Below are 25,095 nucleotides of genomic sequence, written 5' to 3'. Positions count from 1 at the left end.
GGTGCTGAGGAATTGAACCCAGGGCTTCATGCAGGCTAGGCAAGCACTCTACCACTAAGCCACATTCCAGCCCTAAGGCTGCAAGATTCTTATCTCCAGTTAACCACCAAAGTCTGGAAGTAGAATCATCTCTCAAATGGTAGAGGTCAAGCCCTAGTACTGGCACAAAAAAGAAAAAGAACACTAATACTTTTGACAAACATCTGACTGACACGTTACTATATTTACAGTTGTTCAAAGTTCTCATAAAAATCTGTCTATAAATTTACTGTTGTGCTGCTGGGTTGTTGTAGTTATAAATAATCTTGGATTATCTAGCTTAAGGAATTTCATTTTTTTAATAGAGATGAACTCCCATTTAATTTTCTATTGAAAAGTCCCAGTATTGATGACAAAGGGAAAAAAATCTGTTCTTTCTAGTGTTAATTGAAGAAGTCATACAATATCCCTATGTACATTCAGCATCATTCCTTTTTTATCATTCATTTTTATAATGAGCTACTATTTAGGAAGTCCCTCTACCTTACCTCTTGATTATAATAACTGAATAATGTAAGATGAGGAAATGATAATAAAAATACTAATAAGTGAAATTAACTTCCCAATATTGGGCCTATAGCTACTGAGGAAACAGAGGATCTGAGAATCGTGATTGGATGCCAGCTGGGACAGGAAAGTCCAAAAGACTCATATCTAATTAGCTACCAGAAAAACAGAGTGGAAGCTAGGTGCTGGTGGCTCATGCCTGTAATCCTAGCTTCTTAGGAAGCTGAGCTCTGAGGGTCGTGGTTCTAAGCCAGCCTGAGCAGAAAACAGAGATACTCTTATCTCTAATTAACTACCAGAAAATCAGAAGTGGTGCTGTGGTTCAAGACACACACACACACACACACACACACAGATACACAGATACACACACACACACACACACACACACACACACACACACACACACACACACACACACACACACACACACACACACAGATACACAGATACACACACACACACACACACACACACACACACACACACACACACACACACACACACACACACACACACACACACACACACACACACACACACACACACACACACCCGTGGCTCAAGTGTAGAGCACCAACCTTCAGAAAAAAAAAAGAAAAGAGCCCAAGGACAGTGCCCTGGCCCTGAGTTTAAACTCCAAGACCAAAAAAAAAAAACCAAAACAAAAAAACCCTTGCCAATAACAATCATTCTTCATTTCCCCACCAGTCTCCTTCTTCCACCTTCCCTCTTGACCCACCAATGTCCTTCCTATTGATTTGCCCCTGCTGGACATTTAATATAAATACAATTGTACAACATGCGGTCTTTTATTACTGGTTCCTTGCACTTAGATAATGTTTTCAAGATTTATCTGTATCAGGGGCTGGGAAGGTAGCTCAGCGGTAGAGTGCATGCCTTGCAAGCATGAGGCCCTGGGTTCGATTCCTCAGCACCACATAAACAGAAAAAGCTGGAAGTGGCGCTGTGGGTAGAGCACTAGCCTTGAGCTGAAGAGCTGAGGGACAGTGCCCAGACCCAGAGTTGAGGCCCCATGACCGGCAAAAACAAACAAACAAACAAGATTTATCTGTATCAGATACTTCACTCCTTTTCAAAGCCAAATAGTCAGGGCTGGGAAGGTGGCTTAGTGGTAGAGCACTTTCCTTGCATGCCTGAGGCCCTAGGTTCAATTCCTCAGCACCACATAAGCAAAAAGAAAAAAGCCGGAAGTGGCACTGTGGCTCAAGTGGTAGAGCGCTAGCCTTGAGCTGACGAGCTCAGGGACAGCGCCCAGGCCCAGAGTTCAGGCCCCATGACCAGACCCCAAAAAAACAAACAATCAAAGCCAAATAGTGTTCCTTTGCATAATTACTCCACATTTTGCTTATCTGTAAGTAGTTAGACATTTGGATTCTTTCTTCTTTTGGGCTGTTATGAATATTGCTACTGTGAACATTTAGGTATACATTTTTGTGTTGATAAAGGTTTTCAATTCTCTTAGTAGTTTCTATGGAACTCTTTTTACCCTTTTGAAGAATTGCCTTTTTGTTGTTGTTGTTTTTTTGTTTTGTTTTGATTTTTGCCAGTCCTGGGGCTTGAACTCTGCCCCTAGGAATTGTCCCTGAACTTTTTTTTTTTTTGGTCCGGTCATGGGGCCTGAACTCTGGGCATGAGCGTTGTCCCTCAGCTCTTCAGCTCAAGGCTAGTGCCCTACCACTTGAGCCACAGCACCACTTCTGGCTTTTTTCTTTTTTTGCTTATGTGGTGCTGAGGAATTGAACCCAGGGCCTCAGGCATGCAAGGCAAGCGCTCTACCACTGAGCCAACTTCCCAGCCCTGCCTGAACTACTTTTGCTCAAAATGAGTGCCCTATCAATTGAGCCACATCACTAATTCCAGCTTTTCTAAGTAGTCTGTCCAAGATTCTTATCAAATACACTTGAAGTCTGTCCAAGTTTCCTGCTTGGACTAGCTTCAAAACCATGATCCTCAGATCTCAGACTCCTGAGTAGCTAGGAATACAGGCATGAGCCACTGGCACACAGCTTGCCATGGAGTTTTCTAAAGTGGCTTACTGCTCATTAATTAAATATGGTTATATGTCCTGTTAGTAGAAGTTGTAGTAGTTGTGAAGTATTCTCATTTGATGATAATTTCCTGTTGACATCTTTTCACTTGCTTATTCATTTGCATACATTCTTTGAACTGTCTATTCATATCTTTTGCCCATTTTAATTAGGTTATTGGACTATGCATGTTAGTACTTTCCATTGTGCTTGGAAAGTTCCAGTTATTATTTGTGACTATTTTTCTGCTTCTTTCTTTTTTGCTTATGTGGTGCTGAGGAATCGAACCCAGGGCCTCATGCATGCAAGGCAAGCGCTCTACCACTGAGCCACTTTCCCAGCCCCTCTGCTTCTTTCTTATTGTTTTAACTCCTGATATTTTCATTACCTGTATGTTGATGTACTTAATGGTGTCTTAACATTTCTGAGGCCCTGCTCATTTTCCTGTATTCTTGGTTCTCATCAGATTGCAGTCTATTGATCTATCTTGATGTTCTCTGCTTCTCTCTTCTGATATCAAATCAACTGTTGTTGCTCTAATGAATCTTTCATTTCCTTTATTGTACTTTTTAACTCTAGGATTTCTATATGGTTTGTTACCTCTCCCTCCCCCCTCTCTGTGTGTGTATTTGATAAGACATTGTCACCTTACATTCTGTTTTTTAAACATAAATTCTTTGAATATATTTGTACTGGCATCTTTGTAGTATTTGTTAAATCCAATATCTGAGTCCATTACAGGCAATAGGAAAGTCATATCTTCCTATTTTTTTTTTGAAAACTATATATTTTAGGTCACTTAGTGACAGACAACTCTAGAATGTGAGTTCCCTCTACTTCCTGGACTTACTCTGATTTTCTTTTGTTTATTTATCTATTTGTTGACTTGACTGGACTATTTGATAAATTCTTTCTCTCCCCACTCCCACCCCTAACAGTATGAAGCCCAAATGTCACTTTTCAGGGAATGCACAGACTCCCTGGATTTCTCTGGATTTCGCTGTGCTCTCTCTGTCTCCTGTGTGCCTCTGGTGGTGTCACTGTCAGCTATTGGAATCCACGGACTCAGTTAAATTGAGCGTTTTTTCCAGGGGTAGTTTGGGGTTTTTTTGTTTGGTTTTGGTGCCAGTTCAAGCCCTGAGGTTTGAACTCAGGGCCTGGATACTATCCCTGAGCTTTTGTGCTCAAGACTAGTACTCTACCACTTTGAGTCACAACTCCATTTTCCAGCTTTTTGGTAGTTAATTGGAGATCAGAGTCTCATGGACTTTACTGTCCACACTGGCTTTGAATCTTGATCCTCAGATCTCAGACCCCTGAGTAGTTTGGATTACGGTTGTGAGCCATCAATACCTAGCTCAGAGGTAGTTTTTTGGGGTTTTGGTTTTGTTGGATTTTGTTTTTGGACGGTTAGAGGGGGCTGGTCAGTTGTGGGGCTTGAACTCAGGGTCTGGGCATTGTCCCTGAGCCTCTTTGTGCTCAAGGCTGGCACTCTACCACTTGAGCCACAGTGCCACTAAAGGTTTTTGAATGGTTAATTGGAGATAAAAGTCTCACAGGGACTTTTCTACCTGGGCAGATTTTAAACTGCGATCCTCAGGTCACAGCCTCCTGAGTAGCTAGGTTGTGGGGCCTTAACTCTGGGCCTGGGTGCTGAGCCACAGTGCCACTTCTGGCTTTTTCTGCTTGTGTGGTACTGAGGAATTGAACCAGGGCCTCATGCATGCAAGGCAAGCCCTCTACCACTGAGCCACTTTCCCAGCCCTGTATTCTTGAATCCTTAACCTCATTCTGGTACTCTCGGCAGCTTACCTGGAGCTCCCAGTGTCTTAACTATCAGCTGTCTTAACCATCAGCTGGTGATGGCCACATGGTCTCCTCCCTCATATGGGTGTCTGTGCTGGACCAGGCCATTACCGTTCCAGCACCTAACTGTGCCCTGGCTGTTGGATCTTTACTCACAGTGTCACCTTTGGTCCTGCAGGTGGATTTGACATGGAAGTTAAAGGCTGGGGTGGGGAAGATGTTCATCTGTATCGAAAATACTTACATGGCGACCTCATTGTGCTGCGAACCCCAGTGCCTGGCCTCTTCCACCTGTGGCATGAGAAGCACTGTGCGGATGAGCTGACCCCTGAGCAATACCGAATGTGCATCCAGTCCAAGGCCATGAATGAGGCCTCCCACTCTCTCCTGGGGATGATGGTGTTTAGGGAGGAGATCGAGCGACACCTTCACAAACAGGCCTACAGGACCAACAGTGAGGCCCTTGTGTGATGTTACTGTGACCCCTAACCAGCACTATTTATTTAGCCTTAATTCCCATTACAGATGCTGTGCCTGTTTCTTAGAGGATATGGTTATTTTTCCATGTTCTTCCTTAGATAACTTTAGCAGATCAACTTGCTAGAAGAAGAAGGCAAGTGTACGTAGTCTCAATCTTAGGAGATCACTTCACTACAGAACAGTTGACAAAATGAAGTATGCCATTTGTCCCCAAAGTAATTCTGAGTTTGTTTGTGCTGGGTGCCTGTGTTCTGATTGTGTCTGGGTGGAGGGATGGGGCATGCGGGCTGAGGTAGGCTTTCAGCCAGTTCTGCAGAGGGGACAGAAATCAGACCTGATGCATGCACAGCGGCCCATTTCTAGATGAGAATTTTGGTCAATAGTGTGAAGAATCCTTTTTCACTGAGGCAGAGAATTACAGGACACATCCAAAATCTCCAATCAAACAACAATCGAGAAATAAAGCCCCCTTAACTTCCTGCTTCCTAGCCTCCAAGCATCTGTTTTGGAACAAATGGGTAACAGAATTTGTGGCTTGTTAGAATTTGTGGCTTGATTAAGTCAGGTATGTGGTAGTACACATGTTTCATCCCAATACTTCAGAGGCTGAAGTGGGAGAATCAAGAGCTTAAAGCCAGCCTAGGCTACTTAAGAAGATCCTTCCTCAAAAAACAAGAGCAGAAAGAAAAACTATAGTTATGTGTTATTACCACGTTCAGACTTAATGGTCAAAGTTGCTGTGTAGTGTCTTAAGCAAACAAATTCATATGGAAGCATTTAATTGTGTGGGAATGCAGAATGCTGGTTATGTCTGCAAACATCAGTTGACCTGAGCATGTGCACCCATGGCACTCTCCAGAGTTGATGAGCATAAACATCATGCTTGTGTTTTTTTTTTTTCTTTATACTGTCTCATTTAACAAGGATCCATATGTATTTAATACCATTTATTTTCTACTATGCTAGTATTTACTATGTCTCTCTTTACATTATTGTAATACTTTCAGTAGAGTTTCATTGAGACAATAAAAAGACAGGTATCACTCTGATTTGAGAAAAGAGAAGGTGAGAATGGAAATCTGAGTTACAGATTTCTTTGTGTTTGTGTTTGCTGGTACTGGGACTTGAACTCAAGACCCTGGACACTGTCTCTTAGCTTTTCCACTCAACTACTGGCTCTCTACTACTTGAGCTACACCTCTACTTGCAGTTTTTTGGTGGCTCATTGGAAATGAGTCTTACAGACTTTCCTCCCCAGGCTGGCTTTGAACTGTGATCTTAGATCACAGCCTCCTGAGGTGCCCAGCTGAGTTACAGACTGTTTTAGAGAAATATATTGCTTACAGATAAAATGTTATTTTAAGTGTAAATTATATTGAGACAAGTGAACTAAAAACTATATTCAGATAGGAGTGTACTATATTATTTATTGCACATGGATCTTTTTCCATTGGATCTAGAAATTGGAGACAAGGTGAAAGATGTGCATACATTTGTGAACCTTTGATTTATAAAAGGGATCTACTATTTGTGTAACTTAAAAACAGAAGAAAACCATATTCTTTTTTGCTCAACCATTATACCAACTGAAATATCATAGATCCTACATTCTAGGTGCTACATGAATGCAGTTTTCTAATATCTTTACAAGATAGTACTTGAGTATTTTTAACGCTGTATAAAATGTTTGTAAAATAATTCTAGACAGTGTCTCCTTTTATATGCAGTTATTTATTATGAAGAAAAGTGAAGAAAAGTGAATTGTGGTATTTAAAAATGACAGACCTTAATTGTAAGAAAAGGTAAATAGTTACAGTTTGTGTTTTGAAAGAATGAAGTTATTTTAATTTTTTGGCCCGTCCTGAGGCTTGAAGTCTGGGCCTGGACACTGTCCCTGAGCTTCTTTGCTCAAGGCTAGCACTCTACCACTTGAGTAATAGCCCTGCTTATGGCTTTTTCTAAGTAGTTTATTGGAGATAAGAGTCTCGTGGACTTTCCTTCCTATGCTGGCTTTGCACTGCGATCCTCATATCTCAGCCTCCTGAGTAGCTAGGATTACATGCATGAGCCACCAGTGCTTGGCTTTCAGTTTTTTATTTTTTTTAACTAGCTTTTTTGTTTTGTTTTGGTGCCTATACTAGGGCTTGAACTCAGGGCTCAGGCCCTTAGCTTTTTCGCTCAAGGCTGGTGCTATACCATTTAAGCCACAGCTCTACTTCCAGATAAGAGTCACAGATTTCCTGCCCAGGCTGGCTCCAAGATGGGATCTTTAGATCTTGGCCTCCTGAGTAACTAGAATTTACAGGTGTGAACCAGTCCTTTACCTAGCTCTTAATTTACAAATGGAAGCTAAGTGATGGAAATATGTTTTTGATATTAAATGTTACCAATAAAGTATTTTATTACCAAAAGTGAAATTAACATGTAAATTAATTTCTTCCTATTGTGAAATATCAGTACAAACCAAGTATATGCTATTTTAATTGTGAACTTTGAAGAAGACTCAATAGCAGTGTGCTAGCACCCAGCGTAAGATCCTTGCCAGTTGCTGGTCCTGTGTTCTTACTCTATAAGTTACCATCTGATTTTCATGAGAATTTTTCACTTGGCTTGCTTGTCCTATGTATCTCTACCCAATATACTGTTTATTTTGCCTGTTCCTGAATTTATATATTTCATCAGTCTCTAACTCTCACTGGGCATGATCTTTGCAGTTCATGCATGTTGATCTCAAAGTTGATTTCCTTTTTATGACTAAATAGTATTCCAGTATATGAATGCACAACATTTCTTCTGTGTCACTGATAAATATTTGTGTTGTTTCCAGTTTTTTTAAACCCATTGTTGGTAGCCATTTGGGTTGCTTATAGTTTTATATTGTTTTACTGTTGACTTTTGCTATTTCAGGGAGACTTCATGAATGTCACTATACATGTCTCTTTTAGAAGCAGGCCAGAATTTCTATAGGAGTTACAATACACGTACATGTACATGTTCAAATCACTTTCCAGGGTGCTTTTCGGCACTGGGTGGAGTTGACCCTGCATTCTTGGCAGTATTGTGTTTTCTTTAACCATCTCTGTGCCTGTGGAATTCACAGAGAAGTGGATCCATGCTGACAGGACTCCAGGTGTTCATGTGAGAAGGACATCCTGTGTCCCAGGAGCTGCACCTCTGCCACTCCACCATCACCTGTTCCTCAGGTAGAGAAGAGTATGATTCCCATTTCAGCCTTGAGAAATCTGAGGCTTAGAAGAGGTAAATAGCCAGGCACAGGTAGCACGCCTGTAATCCTATTTAGGAAGCTGAGACCTAAGGGTCGCAATTCAAAGCCAGCTCAGGCAGAAAAGTCTGTGAGACTCTTATCTCCAATTAGCCAGCAAAAAAGCCACAGTGGAACTGAAGCTTATGTAGTAGTGTGCCAGCATTGAGCAAAAAAGCCAAGTGAGAGTGCAAGACCCTGGGTTCAAGCCCCAGTACTGGCACCAACATAAAACAAGCATTTACTTACCCTCAGCTTGGGCATCCACGCAGGTGACTCGGTGTGCTCCACAGACAATCTCAGCACTTGTCAGTCCAGTCACCCCACTCTCCCTGGGAGCCAGAGCAGCAAGGAACCAGCCCACAGTCCAGCCCTGTCCACGGCCACAGCTGACCGCACCCAGCTAGACATTCTGCTTCTTGGCACACAGCCACCATTTGAGCACTCAGTACCCAGACGTGGTTACAGCAAATGTGCTGGGCCAGCCCTGGTGCAGAACATTCTGTCATAGCTGACAGCTTTCTTTGGGGCAGAGGTGGTCACATGGGAATGTCAAGACACTGAAGACATGAAGTGCTAGGCATGTGGCTCACACCTGTAATTACATCTACTCAGGAGAATCATGAATTTAAGGCTAGCCTGGACAAAATTAGCAATACCCTGTCTCTAAAACAAAGTGGGGGCTGGGGGCGACTAGAAGAATAACTCAAGTAAGTGGTAGAGCATCAGCTTTGAGTAACTTGTGTGACATATGAGGCTCTGGATTCAATCCCCAGTGTTACCAAAAGAATGAGCCAAGTGCCATTGGCTCATTAATGTAACCCTAGATACTCAGGAGGCTGAGATTTAAGAACCAAGATTCAAAGCCAACCCAGGGCAAGAAAGTCAGTTAACCAGCGAAAAACCTGGAAGTGGATCTGTGGCTCAACTGGTAGAGCACCAGCTTTCACTAGAAAAAGCTCAATGACAGCACCCAGGCCCTGACTTCAAGTCTCAGCCCCATCCCAAGGGGAGAAAAAAAGGATCACCAGCACCAAGCAGGCAGAGGAGAAGAGCAACATGGTCTTTTATTGATGCAAATACATCCAGTCACTCCAGAACTGACACCCTGCACAACAGCACAGCTTTACACTCAGAGATCATCTCCAGGTCCCAGAACAGAACCTGGGGATGCAGCAAGGTAGGAGAGGAAAGTAACACACAGACAACTGCCATAGGTACTAGAACTGTGACCCACGAGGCGCACATGGACTATAGGCTCTTTGTTTTTTTTTAACACAACGTACAGAAAATGGTCTCACATTGTATTCCAAATATATATTCTCAAGTTTGTAGCCTTTTTTAATCTCCGAGACATAAAGCAATATATTTATATATACTATCAATATACAATCCGCACTAGTTAGTATATCTGCAAAGTGCCAGCCCACTGTGACAATACAGTGTTAACTATTCAGTTCCCCAGGCTGAGGGTGACCCGGCCCTCCTCTCCCTCCTGAGGCCTGGCCCCTCCCACCCAGGCTTTTCCTGGGTATTCTGGGAATTGGAACACTGACCAGGCCTCACAGTTCAGGAGGTCCTGACTGATGGCGCCCATCCAAAGCCAGGCCCGGGGACAGGGATGGGGTCAGGAATCCCTGGAAGGGAGACAGCAAGGACACTGGCTTTCTGAAATCAAGGGCCATCCTTGTCCAGGGAAGGTCCGGGGTTCACAGCAGACATGGGAAATGGAGTGTATTCCTGTTGAGTTGTGGAGAAAACCCAGTGGGGGCAGTTTCATCCAAAAGGGTTCCAGCAGTGCCAGCCTGGCTGAATCCAAGGTGACCCCCAGTAGAGGGAGAAGAGGGCTGTCTCCTCAACACGTGGCTTCACCTCCCCACCCCCTTTCCTGAGCACACAGTTTCCAGCCCAGTTCAGCATCCCACCCCCATCTCCAGCTGGGTTCAGAAAACTCCAGTGCCACAATGCCCCAGAGTCATCTTCCATGTCTCTTGTTTGAAGAATAATTTGCCAAAGGTACCCTCTCACAGAAAAAGAATGCTCCCAGGCCTTCTCCCGCCCCTCCCAGACCCCAGAAATCCCTGATAAAGGAAAATGAAAATGTAAACTTTGATAAGCCCCATACCCAAAAGTCCCCTTCCAGATATGTACACACGAGGCTCCCCTGGCTGCTCAGCCCTTCCTGTGGAAACCTGGCAACCCAGACTGTAAACAGTAGGCGCCTTGTGCCCCGGGCAGAGCAGGAAGGCCGGACCCCCAGTACCTTCTAAGGCACTAACCCCGACATCGCAGACACTGGCTGGAAAGGCGTCCGAGCAGGCAGGGCTTATGTTGGTTTTGGTTGGTTAATTTTTTTAAATATTTTTCATAAGATGTTAATAATCAAAAGTAGAAAATAAAAATCTACATTTCATTAGAATAAGATGTCATCATGGATATCATCTCCCATGACAATCTTTCTCCCACCCCTTCCCCAAAGCAGGGCCCCGCCCTGGTATTTAAAATAAATTAACAACAACAACAAAAAAAGCTCTTGTTAAGTGCCAAAGGTGGATGCATGAAATAATTACCATTTTTCTTCTTCAGAAAAGTTATATACAAAATAGACCCCAACCGGTGAGGTCTCTTCATCTCAATCCAGTTCAGTCAAGATGCACATTCAGCCGGGTGCCATGGCTCACAGCTGTAATCCTGGCCACGCAGGAAGCTGAGATCTGAGGATCCCAATTGGAAGCCAGCCCTGGGCAGACAAATCTGAACTCTTATCTCCAATGAACCAGCAAAAAGCTGGAGTGGAGGTGTGGCTCGTGTTAGAGTGCCAGCCTTGAGTGACAAAGCTAAGGGAGCATGCCAGGCCCTGAGTTCAAGCCCCAGTACCAGCACAAAAACAAAACAAAAAAAGATGCAAACTCAGCTGCTTCATCCGGCATCTGCAGCCTTTATCCTCAGGCTCTGTTAAGGAGAGTGGTCCTAGGGGTGGACAAGGCTGAGGTCAGCTCCCCTGAGGCCCTGACCTGTGAGTGGAGGGCTACGAAAATGCCCCACCTCCCATTGGCTCAGATGCCCAGTCAGAAGATCCAGCACACCCCCTCAGCCTGATATCCCTCCCCAGGCTCAGGGTCCATGGTGTCCGCTGCCTACCTGAGGGCCTTCCAGTTGTCCTTCTCCATGTGGTTCTCAGGACCTTCACTCTCAAAGGAGGCCACGAATAGAGCTGAGGAACAGATAAGGCCTGAGAACATGCTACCATGGGCCAACAGCACTTGCACAATCCTTCCAACCGATTGGCCAGGCGGAGGCACCAGTACCTACCCCCAGCCTCTACATAACATACAGGATTACAGAAGGTCCCCAGGCTGCCAGCCAGGGGACTCAGCAGATCCTTTGTCTCGTGTGTGTGTGTGTGTGTGTGTGTGTGTGTGTGTGTGTGTGTGTGTGTGTGTGTGTGTGTGTGTGTGTGTGTGTGTGTGTGTATCCTAGTATCCTAGGGCTTGAACTCGGGGGCCTGGGCACTGACCCTGAGCTTTTGTGCTAAAGGCCAAGTGTGTGTGTGTGTGTGTGTGTGTGTGTGTGTGTGTGTATCCTAGGGCTTGAACTCGGGGGCCTGGGCACTGACCCTGAGCTTTTGTGCTAAAGGCCAATACTCATCACTTGAACTACCCCTCTGCTTCCAGCTTTTTGGTGGTTAGTTGGAGGAGAGTCTCATGGACTTTCCTACTCAGGCTGGCTTTGAATTGTGATCTTCATATCTCAGCCTCCTGAATAGCTAGGATTTCAGGCATGAGCCAATATGCCTAGCTTGTCTTTTTGTCTTTTCACATCATCAATCAACCCCACCTTAAGCACATTGTGTGGACTAAGGAGTCTGGGGAAAGGGGGTGGGTGGGAGGGGGGAGGTTGGGGATAACAATCACATCACTCCCAGAGCAGCCCTGAGCAAGTGAAGACCCTCACCTTCCTCGCTGTAGATGGGTGCCGAGAGCAGGTAACTCTGAATCTTCTTGTCCTTCTCAAAGGGACACTCCACCTGCGTCCATGTCATGAACTCATGGATCTGTCTGGAGATCTCCCAGAATTTCTGAAAGAAGACCAGTGAGATAGTGTCACTTGACATCCGGACCTTTAAAGCTACCACTGGACCGGGTGCCGGTGGCTCACGCCTGTTATCTCAGAAGGCTGAGATGTAAGGATCACAGTTCAAAGCCAGCCTGGACAGGAAAGTCCATGAGACTCATCTCCAGGTAACCACTAAAAAAGCCATCGATGGAGCTATGTGGCTCAAGTGTTAGAGTGCTAACCTTGAGCACAAAAGCTCAAGGGTAGTACCCAGACCCTGAGTTCAAGCATCAGGATTGGCGTGCGCGCGCGCGCACACACACACACACACATTGGGGAGAGGACAGAGTGCTATGAGGAGGATGGGGACACTGGCCATAGTGGCTTGTGCAGCAGGTGTTCCCTGAGGCCCCCTGGTCCTGCCTCTGCCCAAGTCATCAGGCTGAAGCTAAGCAGTGCCCCCCTGTGGCCTGTGCTGTAGCCTGGGCCGGTATCCAGCGGCACCCAGTGGTATTACCAGAACAAGCATGGTCTCACTCCTTGGGCCTGAGCAGCCACACCAGCCCCTTCCCTCTGTGAGCTGGTACACCTGACCATCACCTCTGCCCTCCTGTCCTTGTCCAGGCTTCCTGGCCACCAGGCAGGTTCTTTGTTTCTAAATAGAAATTCTAGGTGAGATCCCAACTAGAATTCTCCAGAATTCTAGATGAAAATTCAAGCCGGCTAGAATTCTCTAGAATTTCTATTTAGAATTACCACTCCCTGGTCACTGCCCATGTCTCTTCATGCTTAAAGCCCTCCAGCAGCCCCTTCTCTGTCTCCATAGTGGGGTTAGCACTAGAACTAGCATTGTGGGAATAAGCTTTGTGACCAGGTTCTCTTCCCCCCTACCCCTGCACCCAACCTGGGTACATCCAGATCTACAAGCCCTTTCTAAGATGAGTCTTGGCTATCTGTGGTGGAGGCACATACATTCGCTATCTGTCCATGCCAGGCCAGGAGCCCAAGTAGCTAAGCTCACCTTGAAGTTTATGTGCCCATTGGGCAGATGGTTGGTGTGGATTTTGTGCAGAAAGTAGATATCCTTGACAAAGAGGTTGAACACAGGGATGACGATCTTCTCTCGGCTGCTGTTGGCCATCTGAGATCTCTGCGTCGCCCCCTGCAGGGCTGTGCGGTAGTTGCAGAAGTTGCTAGATGGGTCCATGTGGTGCTAAGGGAATAGGGAGCAAATGGTGAACACGTGATCCCCACACACTCTGTGGAGAGCCAGGCAGGGTGGAGAATGTGTTATCAGCAGGTGGCCCAGTTCTGAGGGGAGGAGACGCCCCCCCAGGAGGAAGGTGCCTGAGGAGCCCTGGGGCCTCAGAAAAACTAAAGCATCCCAAAGCCAGGCAGGCCCCAGGCTCTTGTAATCCTAGCTGAAATCTGAAGATCAAAGACCAAAGATCAAAGCCAGCCTGAGCAAGAAAGTCTGTGAGACCCTAATCTCCATTTAACTTCCAAAGGTAGCTAGAAGGGGAGCTGTGGTTTAAGTGGAAGAGTGCTAGCCTTGAGCAAAAAAGCTCAGGGATAGCACCCAGGCCCTGAGTTCAAGCCTGAGGATGGGCATGAGAGAAAGAGAGAGAGAGAGTGCACAAGAGCATCCTAGCATTGCTGTGCCTGGTGTCCCCTCCTTCAAAATCTGCATAGACGACACCTCCCAGCTGACTCAACAAGACTCAAATGACTTGAAAAGGAAAGGAAGGAAGGAGAAAGAGGAAAGAGAGAAAGAAAGCTGGGCACTGGAGGCTCATGCCCGTAATCTTAACTACTCAGCAAGTTGAGATCTGAGGATCCTGGTTTGAAGCCTGCCTGGGCAGGAAAGTCCATGAGACTTATCTCCAATGAACTACCAAAAGCCTGGAAGCAGAGCTGTGGCTCAAGTAATAGAGTACCAGCCTTGAGCAAAAAAGCCAAGTAAAAGCATGAGGCCTGAGTTCAAGTCCCAGTCCCAGCAGCACAAATGAACAAAAGCAGAAGCATCCATGTCAGATGTGTCTGGGCAGGCCCTCTGCGTCCTGTCTGCAGCCTCCAGAGACCTCAGAGCAGAATTTGCCTAAGGATGAGGCCAACCAACCATTCTAGGCCAGCAGCATTTTATTCCAAGCTTATTAGCTGCTTTTGGCAACTTGCTTCAGGTTGATGCTGCTTTACCTAAACCAGGGAGGCCAAGGGGAGTGCCAGAACCCCCCCCCCACAGCTGGGGTGCCAGGAGCATGTGCCCACCCTTGCTGCTGGCACTTTCTGCCCACCCAGGATGAAAGGTGCTCCGGCGCCATGTACCTCTAAGACATCGAACTTGGCCGTCTTGACTTTGGACCATGTTTTCTTCAGCCGTGCCACTGGACTGAGGTTCATGCCAGCTGCAGGGACAGTGGGCAGGGGTCAGGGCACAGGGAGGCATGGGTATGAGCAGCCCACCTGTGCCCAGATACTCACAGATGATTGCCATCATGGAGTTGAAATTGCCAATGTTGAAGCATTCCCGGGCCACATCAATGAAGAACTCCAGCATACGGGTGCGATGCTTCTTCTTTACCACCTGGGGGGAGGGGGGCATAGCTTCATCATGGAGCCACCAAGGGGCCACAGGGGCCAAGATCGTGGGACAGCAGGACAGGGAGGACCTTAGGGATTTGCTTCTAGGCCTGGGAGATCTGAGGCCGATCTGAGACTGTGCAAGGCCCAGACAGCCACCCCACTGCTGACATCTCCTTGGCCACAAAAGGGGACCGTGGGGAACCGGCAAGATCCACGCAGGCTGGCAGGACAGTGCTGGGCATGGGAGGACCCTCTTGGGAAAAGGTCTCTGTGGTCATTAACAAATCATTAGCTGATGCTGCTGGCTCGGGCTTGTAACCTAAGCTACTCAGGAAGCTGAATGAGGCTAGGCTGGAGCAGGAAAGACCAGGAGACTCATCTCCAGTGAACCACCATAGAAGTGGTAAAAGCACTAGCCTTGAGCAAAGGGGCTAAGGGAGAGTGCCCAAGCCTTGAGTTCAAGGCTGAGTATTGGCTCAAAGAAAAAAGGAAAAAAGGAAGTAGGAAGGAAAGAGGAAAGGAGAGAGGAAGGAAGACGGAAGGAAGGAGGGAAGCCGAGGGGAGGAGGGAGGAGATAAGTCACTGCACTGGGATTTTGGACAGGGTCACTTGAATTTTCTTTTAGTCTCCTCTCTGGCTCCAGGCAGGTAGAGCAGGAGTTTAAGTCTCAAGGAAGGAAGCACACACACACACACACACACACACACACACACGCACACACACACACACACACACACCAGTTCTGCCCCTGGATGGGCTTACCCGGCACACCTCTGTGGCCACCAGCATGCTCAGACAGTTGAACCAGTTGTCATAGGCCTCCAGGCTGTAGGTCTTGGTCATGTCCCCTCGGCACTTGGTGGGGGGGGGAGGACAGAGTCACACGAGTGCAGGGAACCCTGGCTGGAGGTCAGCTCCTGTGGCTGAGCCTGCCCACAGCAGCCTGGCTCACACCTGCCTGTTCCTAGGTCATCCAATGCAAGGCTAAGCCAGGGCCTTGCCACCCCCTACCCAGCATGCACTGCACCTCCAAGCAGGCCCAGGAGGGTCAGAACACATCCATCTGGAGCCATGACCAATTCACTGGGGGCTCTCAGGGCATCTGTGTGAGGCTTGCACCCACCCTGCAAACGATGTGAGTGCCAGGCTCCGACACCAGTCACTCCTGGGGAAAATGCCACTGCATGCCATGGGGCTCAGATCACTCACCCTGTGGTTATCCAGAGAGTCCATGTGGCTTATGATCTGCATCAGGTCCTCGGGGTAAATGCTGCTGACCCTCTCCTGTGATGGGAGATGGCCAAGAGGGGATAGAACTTCAGGGGCACATGGCCAGAGCCTGGGATCAGTGAGCCCGTCCAGGATATGGGCTCATCCTGGGGCTACAGCAGGACAGCAGGCCCCCCCCCAGCCCATTATACAGGCTGCCATGTACTTGTAGACCCATCACCCAGCACAGAGACACCTGTTGCACTGATGGTCACACTGTGGCCTGAGACACAGTGGCCAGAGCGTTGGCAAGCCATCTCTGCCATCCTCTGGCAGCCATTGCACAGGCTGGATGGGTCTCTGCCAATCTAGGCGTGGGACACCGGTCCTGAAGTCTTGGCTAGAAAGCCGGGAAATGCCACCCTCCCTTGGACCCAGTGCAGAGCCCTGGGCAGCACTGACCAGTTCGATGTGAGTCAACTGTTGGGCCAGCACTAGCGGGTCACAACACACTCCCAGGATGTCCTTCTGGACAGCTGGTGGCTTGGCTTTCAGGATGGGCCCTTTGTCCATGGTTGGTGGCCGGAGCTTCTCCCGAAGTTCCTGTAACTGGTTCCGGGCAGCCAGGGACAGCAGCAGGCTCTGTATCATCTGCGTGATCGCCTTCTTCACTGTGCCATTCTCCTGCAAGTTGGGGGCAAGGAAGGGGCTGCTATGGTCGGCAGGTTCACCAACTCCATGGCGATGGCCTGGCCACCAGATGCAGGCTTCAGGCTCACATCCCTCATCCATTCCTGCCTCCAGTCTTGGGATTTCAACGGGAGTGGAGGATGGCACTGGCTTCCTGGGGGCTGTTAGGAAGGGCAGGCCTGGGGCTGCCCCACTGGGAATGGAGACTGAGGTGTGTGTCTCCCAGGTGAGAGAAACAAACTGCCTCTCACTGCCTCCCTCAAGCAGAAGTGCCACACTGGATGAACAGAGGCTCCTCCCCTGGATGGGAGGGAGCCTGGGCTCAGTGGTCCCAAGTAGGAACAGGACCTGACCATCATAGAAGCTCTCAGACTTGCCTGAGGAGAGGGGCCTCAAAAGCCTTTGGGTTTCCTGTCTCTAATGAAGGCCTGAATGAGGCCAAGAGCTGCAGGAGCTGGGTTGCTGATGGCTCACACCTGAGATTTAAGGATCACAGTTCACAGCCAGCCCAGGCTGTCCGTGAGACCCTTATCTCCAACTAACCACCACCAAAAAGCTGGAAGTGGAGCTGTGGCCAAGTGGTAGTGCCCTAGTGGTGAGCACAAAAGCTCAGCAACAAGGCCCAGGCCCTGAGTTCCAGCCCCAGGGCCAACACACACACACACACACACACACACACTAGCTGCAGGAGCAGTTAGGCCCTCTGCTTGGGCCCCCACTCCAGGCACTAGAGTGCCAGGGGCCAGGGCAGGATCACAGCAATGACCTCCACAGATAGGATATCCTGTAGACTTCACCTTCTTGAGGGCAGATACCCTTCCCTCCCTCCACACACATGCACATGCGTGCACACACACAGTGGTCCAGCCTGGGGCTGAGGGAGGTGTCACCTCATCGCACTGGGTGACGCGGTGAGTGATGGCCTTCAGCTCGGCCATGGCCTTGTCATCCTGGAAGTCATAGGGAAAGGCCTCTGTCCACTCCTTCAGGAGTTGCACGATCTTGGCGGAGAAAGACTTGAGCTTGGCCTGGAACCGCAAAGCGAGTGAGATGCCACAGGTCAGAGAGAACCACAAGGCAGCCAATGGCCCAAGCACCCTTCTCCCTCAGAACTGGCACCCCACCTCCAGGCTCCTCCTGGGCCTGTGTCTCTTGTGTGCCTCGGGCTCGGCCACACCTGAGCCCCCTGTGAGACTGTTCCCTTAAATCAGCTTTTTTGTCACTTAAATTCATTTTCAATAATAACAATAGTAATAATGGAGCTGGGCACTGGTGGCTCACACCTGTAATCCCAGCTACTCAGGAGACTTGAGATCTGAGAATCTTGTTAGAAGCCAGACCAGGCAGACAAGTCTAAGAGACTCCTAGCACCAATTAACTACCAAAAAAGACAGTAGTGCAGGTGTGGCTCAAGTGGTAGAGTGACAGCCTTGAGCAAAAAGAGCCAAGTGAGAATGAGGCCCTGGGTTTGAGCCCCAGTTCCAGCACAAGATAATAATAATAATAATAATAATAATAATAATAATAATAATAATAATAATAATAAAGTTAGCTATAGAAAACTAATTTCACTTTCTATAATTAGATATTTCCCATCAAAAGCGTGTAGTGAAAACCAAGCAGAATTGGATTAAATGAAAGACTCATTAATGTTCTTGGTTAAAAGCAGGTTGGCCAGTGCTAGGAGGGGCTGTGGCATTCAGGGGAAGGCAGGGCCACTCTGTGTCCAGGAAGCCTGGGTCTGCCTGTCAATACCACCCACCTGGACATAGGGCCCTCTAGGATAGAGGATCATAGGTGTGCGGCAAGGCTGCACGCTCTTCTCAGCATGCCTGCCTGCATAGTCTCCGCTCTAGGGAGGGGAGAGGAGAGGTACAGGATTCCTGGCTTTAGCCGCACCATCCACTGGTCTACCTACCCAGGCCAAAAGCCCATCTGGTCTACCACAGCTCTCTTCAAGGCCTGATGAGTTCCTTCCCATACTGGTCACTCCCCAGGCCCTGCCTGTCCTCAGGACCCACTGCTCTGCCAACTCAGGCTCCCCACAGATGTTCATGTCACCTGGGAAACCAACCCCTCTGACGCTGCAGCTGATTGGAACTTGGGTCACACCCCCTGGTGCCAACTGCTTTGACGGCACCCACCACCTGTTTTTTGTAACAGAACCTGAACTTGTGAGAGCCAGGACCCTCCCCCCCCACACACACACACCTGCCCCAAGGCCTCAGGGGAGATAGCCCTGACCCTGACTCAACCCAAACAATATTAAACAATCTGTGCCAGGCCCGTATCTCACACCTGTAATCTAGCTCCTCAGGAGGCTAAGCCATGAGGATCCCGGTTCAAAGCCAGCCTGGATAGGAAATTCCCTGAGAAGATTCTTATTTCCAATGAACCACCAAAAAGCCAGAAGTGGAACTCTGGCAGCCTTGAGTAAAAAAGCTAAAGCAAGACCCTGAGGCCCTGTGTTTAAGCCCTAGTACCAGCACGAAACAAAACAAAAACCTCTCCCTATTCGGATGCTGAGATTTGGATATGAGCTATTCTCCCATGGGCCTGTGTTTTCAGTGTTTGGGGTCCCCAGCTTGGAAGTTGCTAGAAACTTTAGCTGGTGGGACCTAGCTAGAGGAATGGGTCCTGGGGGTGTGCCCTTGGGAATGCCTTGTCCCTCACTCCTCTCGTCTCTCTTGCTCCCCACTTCCGGTCCACCATGAGCTGAGGATGCTTGTTCCCTCACATGCTCTGGCCACCATGATGCTCTGCCCACCCCTTTGGGGTCAATGGATGGAACCCTCTATATCTGTGAGCCAACGCAAATGTAAATCTGTCCTCCTGTCAGCCATCCTCCCAGGGACCTGGTGACAGGGTAGGCCCAGTGACTCACACATGAGGCCTCTGCGGGGAGCAGGCCACCTGACACCCACCTGGGAAGTGACAGCGGCTCAGCCCTGCAAGGGAACACTTACCCCAAGCTGCTGAGTCCTGCCCTGGGCAGACCATTGCTTCCAGCACTCGGGGGAGGGGGGATGTGCTTAGCACTGGTAGCCCCACTTCAGGCTCAAGAGACTTTCCCCAAGGCACACCAGGCGGGAGCCAGGCTGCCACGCCCCTTCCTGGGCCACTAGGCTGGGCCCTGTGTCTCTCTCCAGGCATGAATGACAGAGCTGGGTGTGAGCAATGTCCTCGCCGTGTCCTACCTTCTCAGGCCCAGCCTCCAGCTGCTGCCTCTGCTCCAGGCAGATCTGTCCCACCCGGGCCAGCAGGTCCCGGGGAGGCGTGAAGACCCTGGAGCTCAGGAGAAACGTGAAGATGTATGTCCTCTGAAGAAGGGAAAGCAGAAAGCCTGGTCAGGCGCAGCTGGCAGCACTGCTGCAGGATCCCATCGCTCTCCTTGGCTCTGCCCAGCGCCCACTGCGGGACAGGTGAGGTGCAACCACTCCTTCCTCACTGCCAGCTTTCCTCTCTCTGCACCCCTGGCTTCTCCTCTGTGACCACAGCCTGTGCTGAAGACAGCTCTGCTGGGCTTCTTCTGCTCCCTGGCCCCAGTCATGACAGAGGCTCCAGGGTCTGTTGCCTAGCCCAAGGTGCCCCCTGGTCAGCAAAGGCCAGGCCTGGTCAGCAAGAGCAGGGCCTGGTCAGCAGGGGCTTGGTCTGGTCAGTAGGAGTGGGGTCTGCTCAGCCTGGGTGTGGTCTGACCAGTAGGGGCGGAGCCTGGTCTTCATGGGTGTGGCCTTGCCAGTGGGGGTGGGGTCTGGCCAGCATGGGCAGGATCTAGTCAGCAGGACCCTTTCCAGCCAAGACCTGGCTTTCAGGAACTGATGTGGGCTCCTTCCTGGCCCATTTCTGACTGACTGTGGGCCCTGACCTCCCAGGCCCATCCCAGGGTCCTGTATTCCACATCCAGCAAGCATGTGAGCTGAGATCCTCATGGACTGGAGGACAGAAGGGACATAGCTCTGGCCAAGGTTCCGCCACAGAGTCAGTTCCTGGGGAATCTTCACAGACTCCAGCTTGGGGTCAAGATGGACTTTGTGATGAGGAAGATCACCTGGGACTCTCGGGAGATACCCTGCCCCCCTCAAACCTCAGTCTGACCCCATCCCATGGAGCTGCTGCAGGCCCAAGCCCCATCACCCCAGTCCCAGACCACAGGGCTGGGATGTCCTTCGCACCCACAGCCCTCCACTGTGTGAACAAAGCAAGGCTGCTTGGAGGCCAGCCCTCCCTGGGGCAATGGGGACCCTGCTGTCCCACGGATTTCACATGACCTATCCCAGATTGTTGAGGATCCCAGCAAACAGGTGGGAGTTTGGGGGTCTCCTTTAAAACTGTGGGTGAGGAAAGATGTTGGGGCTCTGAGGCAAGGCAGAGGCACCCCAGAAAGAATCCAGATGGGGTGCAGCCCTGCCCACAGGAGGGAGTAGAGAGAGGATCAGAGGAGCAACTGCCCAGCCCTCGCCCTGGCCCCACTTCCTGCCCTGCATTTAATTCTTGCTAAGAATTAGCAAGTGCTTAGCTAAGTGCTGGCAGGCATGCCCGTGATCCTAGCTAACTCAGGAGCGTGAGAGCTGAGGATCCCAGTTCAAAGCCAGTCTGGGCAGAAAAATCTGTGAGCCTGTCATCTCCAATTAACCAGCAAATAGCCAGAAGTGTAGCTGTGGCTCAAGTGGCAGTCTCATCCCTGAGCAAAAAAGCTACAGGAAAGCACGCTAGCCCTGAGTTCAAGTCCCAGCACTGGCACAAAAATACATAAAATTTAAAAAGGAAAAAATAAGGAAGTCTCTTTTTGCTGTAGCATAGGACCACTGCCCCACAGCCTGACCAGGGATGGGGGGTGGGAGACACAGTTCTGCCATGAACATCTTTGTGGGCTGTAAGATCTCCCCTCCAGAGTCTGCCTCCGGGCTCTCAGCAGCTGTGTCTGCATGACCAGTACCAAGACAGGGCTCTGATCAGAGTTACAGGATGGACAAAAGGATGGCAGGTGAGTAAAACAAGTTGCAGAGAGCAAAAGTGGCCACCAGGTGGCGAAGCTGAGCCCAGCACCACAATTAGAAAGCTGAAGGGTCGTGACTCTTGATTCCTCGTGTGTGTGTGTGTGTGTGTGTGTGTGTGTGTGTGTGAGAGAGAGAGAGAGAGAGAGAGAGAGAGAGAGAGAGAGAGAGAGAGAGAGAGTCACAGACAGAGACAGAGACAGAGACAAAAACAGAGTTGGTCCTGGGACTTGAACTCAGAGCCTGGGTGCTATCCCTTAGCTTTTTTACTTAAAGCTGAAACTCCACCAGTAGAGCCACAGCTCCATTTCTAGATTTTTGGTGATTCATTAGAGATAAAAATTTCACAGACTTTCCTGCTTGATCTGGACTTGAACTATGATCCTCGGATCCCAGGCTCCTGAGTAGCTAAGATTACAGGTGTGAGCCACTGCACCCAGCATGGTAATTCTTGTCCAACTCCTCCATGCTGCATGTAAGGCTATGCCAGGGCCACCACGCAACTCTGCCTCCAGGAGGGGGCAGGCAGCACGAGCAGCCAGGGTCAGGCCTCCCGGAGAACCTCCTTTCAGGACCCTGCTCTTCATGGGCAGGGGGAAAGCTCATGTGACAAGGGACCGCCTCCTCTGTTTCCAGAATGGCAGATGTCATACTGAGGTGAAGCAAGAAACGGGGTTGCTGGAGAGCAGTGCAGCCAGTGCTCCAAGCTCCAGGGTCTGCAGGGATTTTGAACTCAAAACCAGCTTCTCCACTCAGGGACGGCTCTAGGAAGTGGGCTGGGCAGCCATGGTGAGTTCCCCTGCCGGGGCATGCCTACTACTCTGTTCTAGCCTGCCCTCCCTCCAGAAGATACTTCCCTGTCGCCTCCTCCCTGACCCAGGCACTCACGTCCGGGTAATAGTCCACCGTGGGGACCAGATGCTCCATCAAAGCCTCCAGGGACCCAGAGATGAGACGTCCATCTTGGAAGATGAGGTCCCCAGGACCGCTGGCCCCACCTCCTCTTTCCCCCATGCTGGGGTTCGCCTGTCCACTACAGCTGGGCCCAAGGATGCTGGAGAAGACCACAGACGTCTGGGGCATCGTTTCCTGGAGAGAAGAACGAAAGTGTGAGGTATCAAAGTGCCCCCAACTCTGTGGCTTATCCCCCAGAGGCTCCTGCAAAAGCCCACAACACCTAAGGGCAGGTGAGTGGCTGCCCTCTGAGTCCTCCCATGGTCTGTGTCTGAACAATGCTCCTTCAACATGCTCCATGAATGTCAGGCCTCACTCTAGAGGCTTGGACACAATTGGCCTCCTGAGGTGACATCTCGGGAACACATGAGGAGCAAGTACAGGAAGCCTGTGGTCAAGGCGGCTTGGCTATCACTGGCCATGCCATTGGGCATTGGTGCTCACGCCTGTAATCCTAGCTACTCAGGTGGCTGAGATCTGAGGATCACAGTTTGATGCCAGCCTGGGCTGACAAACCCGAGAGATTTGTCTTTCCAATTAACTAGAAAAAATGACAGAAGTGGAGGTGTGACTCAAGTAGCAGAGAAGCCAAACAAGAGCACAAGGCCCTGAGTTCAAGCCCCAGAACAGGCATAAAGAAGTGGGGAGTGGGGGTGGGGAGAAAGGAAAGAAAGAAGGAAAAGAAAAGGGAAAAGAAAAGAAAAAATAAATAAAGGAACATCCTAAGACAGCAAAGATGCAAAGGTCCTGAGGACAGTATGTATATATATGAAAGGAGTAAGCTGGTACCATGGCCAGAGGATTGTCAACCGTGCATGTCCTGGGCTAGGGTGGTCTGTGTTGTTGCTGCTGCTTCTAAGTGAGGAGAAATAGGACTCCAAGCCGAGATACTGAGGGAGCCTGCTAAGGAAGTATTTGGAAGCTGCCTAGCTGTTTTTGCAAAACTCAGGGAAAGCCTGTGAGATCAGGTGGGAGCAGAGGGGCACGGGGTAAACCCTGGACACTGTCAGGCTGTCTTGGGTCTGTTTGGGCCTCGGCACCAGGCAGAGCAAGATGACAAGGTGTGGGGAAAGATCTGGAACTTGGTCTTGGCTGCATGGAATCTAAGGTGGGTAGGGGAGCATCCTGGGGGTCTTGGTGTCCTGGAGCTCTCCACCATGGCCTGGCCCACCGGGGCCTGCAGGGTGACCACCTCACACTGCAGAGAGTCTGAAGACCTCTGGCCACAATTATACCCAACGCCCAAAGCAGTGGACCTGCCTGCCTGGGGGCTGCCTGGACCATGTTCCTAGTCCTGCCACAAGGGGGCGCACTGAGCCTCTGAAGTTTATGCCTGGGAGCCTGTACCTGCTCCTGCCACACGGGCATGTAGTAGACCTGGGCCAACCTGTGAGCCTGGACCTGTGAGGTTTATGTCTGGGAATGTGTTCACACTCCTGCCACCAGGGGCGCCCTGAGGCCTGGGCTGGCCTGCAAGGGCAGGCTCTCCTAGCCCTTCTTCCCTTTCCGGGTGAGTGGGCCTAGGGCGCAGGTGGCTGAAGGAAGAGGAGCCTAACCGTTCTGCAGGGGTGGGGGCTCCAACAGCCTCCTGCACAGGACCCTCTCCTATCACTGACAAGTAGGGGTGATCTTCAGAATAGCCCCTACACAGTTCCGGACCCATAGTCCCCATGCATCCCACCGGCCTGCCCTGCTGTGTAGAGCAGGTGACAACCATGATTGAGAGGATCCTGGGCTGGAGTTCCTCAGGCTTGACAAGCAGTCACAGACCTTCACACCTTCACGTGAAGTCGGCCACACCCACAAAGGGAACAAAAGACCCCAGACAGGTGGTAAGAGCGCCCCCATAAGAAAATGTCTTGGAATTCCAGAGAAAACCCTGAGGCAGGAGGGTGAGGGTTCAAAGGAATAACCCAGACGCAGAACAGAATGAGGCCCCAGGCTCAGGCTGCCTCCACTCAACAGGGCTCTATCAAAACACTCCCTCCAAGTTAGGCTCTGTGGCTAAGGCCTGTAATCCTAGCTACTCAAGAGGCTGAGCTCTGAGGATCGTGGTTAGAAGACAGCCTGAGCAGAAAAATCTGTGAGATTCTCATCTCCACTTAACCACCAAAAGCCAGAGATGGGGCTGTGGCTTAAGTGGTAGAGTGCCAGCCTTGAGCAGAAAAAGTGCTCAAAAAACAGGACTGAAGGAAGGAAGGAAGGAAGGCAGGCAGGCAGGAAATTTCCTGGAAAATCAGGACACAAATGGCCTACAGGGTATGTTTCCCACATGCCCCAGGGTTCTGCCTGGAGGGGGGGGTCTGCCAGCCCCCCAACTCTACCAGGCTTGCCTTGGCAGGGGAATGAATTTCTGAGGAGCACGTATGTGAGCTTCTATTTTTTAACCTACTCAACAAAAACTGCGAACTATTTTTAGCTCAGCAGGCTGGAGGACATCACAATTAGCAACTGAAAATTCCAC

General features: G+C 49.6%; 2 protein-coding genes across 4 annotated transcripts in view; one reads left to right on the top strand and one right to left on the bottom strand.

Annotated features, from left to right (window-relative positions):
* The window catches only part of Csgalnact2 (chondroitin sulfate N-acetylgalactosaminyltransferase 2), a 40,043-nt gene extending 34,495 nt beyond the window's left edge, over positions 1-5,548 (top strand). For all 3 annotated transcript variants that reach the window (XM_042696526.1, XM_042696528.1, XM_042696527.1), the window contains exon 8: positions 4,582-5,548. In XM_042696526.1, coding sequence (XP_042552460.1) covers positions 4,582-4,874 — 293 coding nt within the window. In that variant the 3' untranslated portion in view covers positions 4,875-5,548. The remainder of the gene's footprint in view (positions 1-4,581) is intronic.
* Positions 5,549-11,030: 5,482 nt separating this feature from the next.
* Positions 11,031-22,763, bottom strand: Rasgef1a (RasGEF domain family member 1A). The gene is made up of 12 exons (XM_042696472.1): positions 22,566-22,763; positions 19,881-20,003; positions 17,574-17,711; positions 16,456-16,677; positions 15,994-16,068; positions 15,547-15,639; positions 14,683-14,785; positions 14,527-14,606; positions 13,223-13,414; positions 12,100-12,223; positions 11,287-11,359; positions 11,031-11,115 (listed from the first exon to the last, which is right to left on the bottom strand). The coding sequence occupies exons 1-12, from the start codon at positions 22,758-22,760 to the stop codon at positions 11,091-11,093; spliced, it is 1,443 nt and encodes a 480-aa protein (XP_042552406.1). The 5' UTR covers positions 22,761-22,763; the 3' UTR covers positions 11,031-11,090.
* Positions 22,764-25,095: the final 2,332 nt, after the last annotated feature.

The sequence above is a fragment of the Dipodomys spectabilis genome, unplaced genomic scaffold, assembly GCF_019054845.1.
Source record: "Dipodomys spectabilis isolate Male_0828 unplaced genomic scaffold, ASM1905484v1 ptg000207l, whole genome shotgun sequence".
NCBI classification, from domain to species: Eukaryota; Metazoa; Chordata; class Mammalia; order Rodentia; family Heteromyidae; genus Dipodomys; species Dipodomys spectabilis.
The sequence above is the reverse complement of the archived record's forward strand: the minus strand, read 5'-3'. Positions and strand labels throughout refer to the sequence as shown.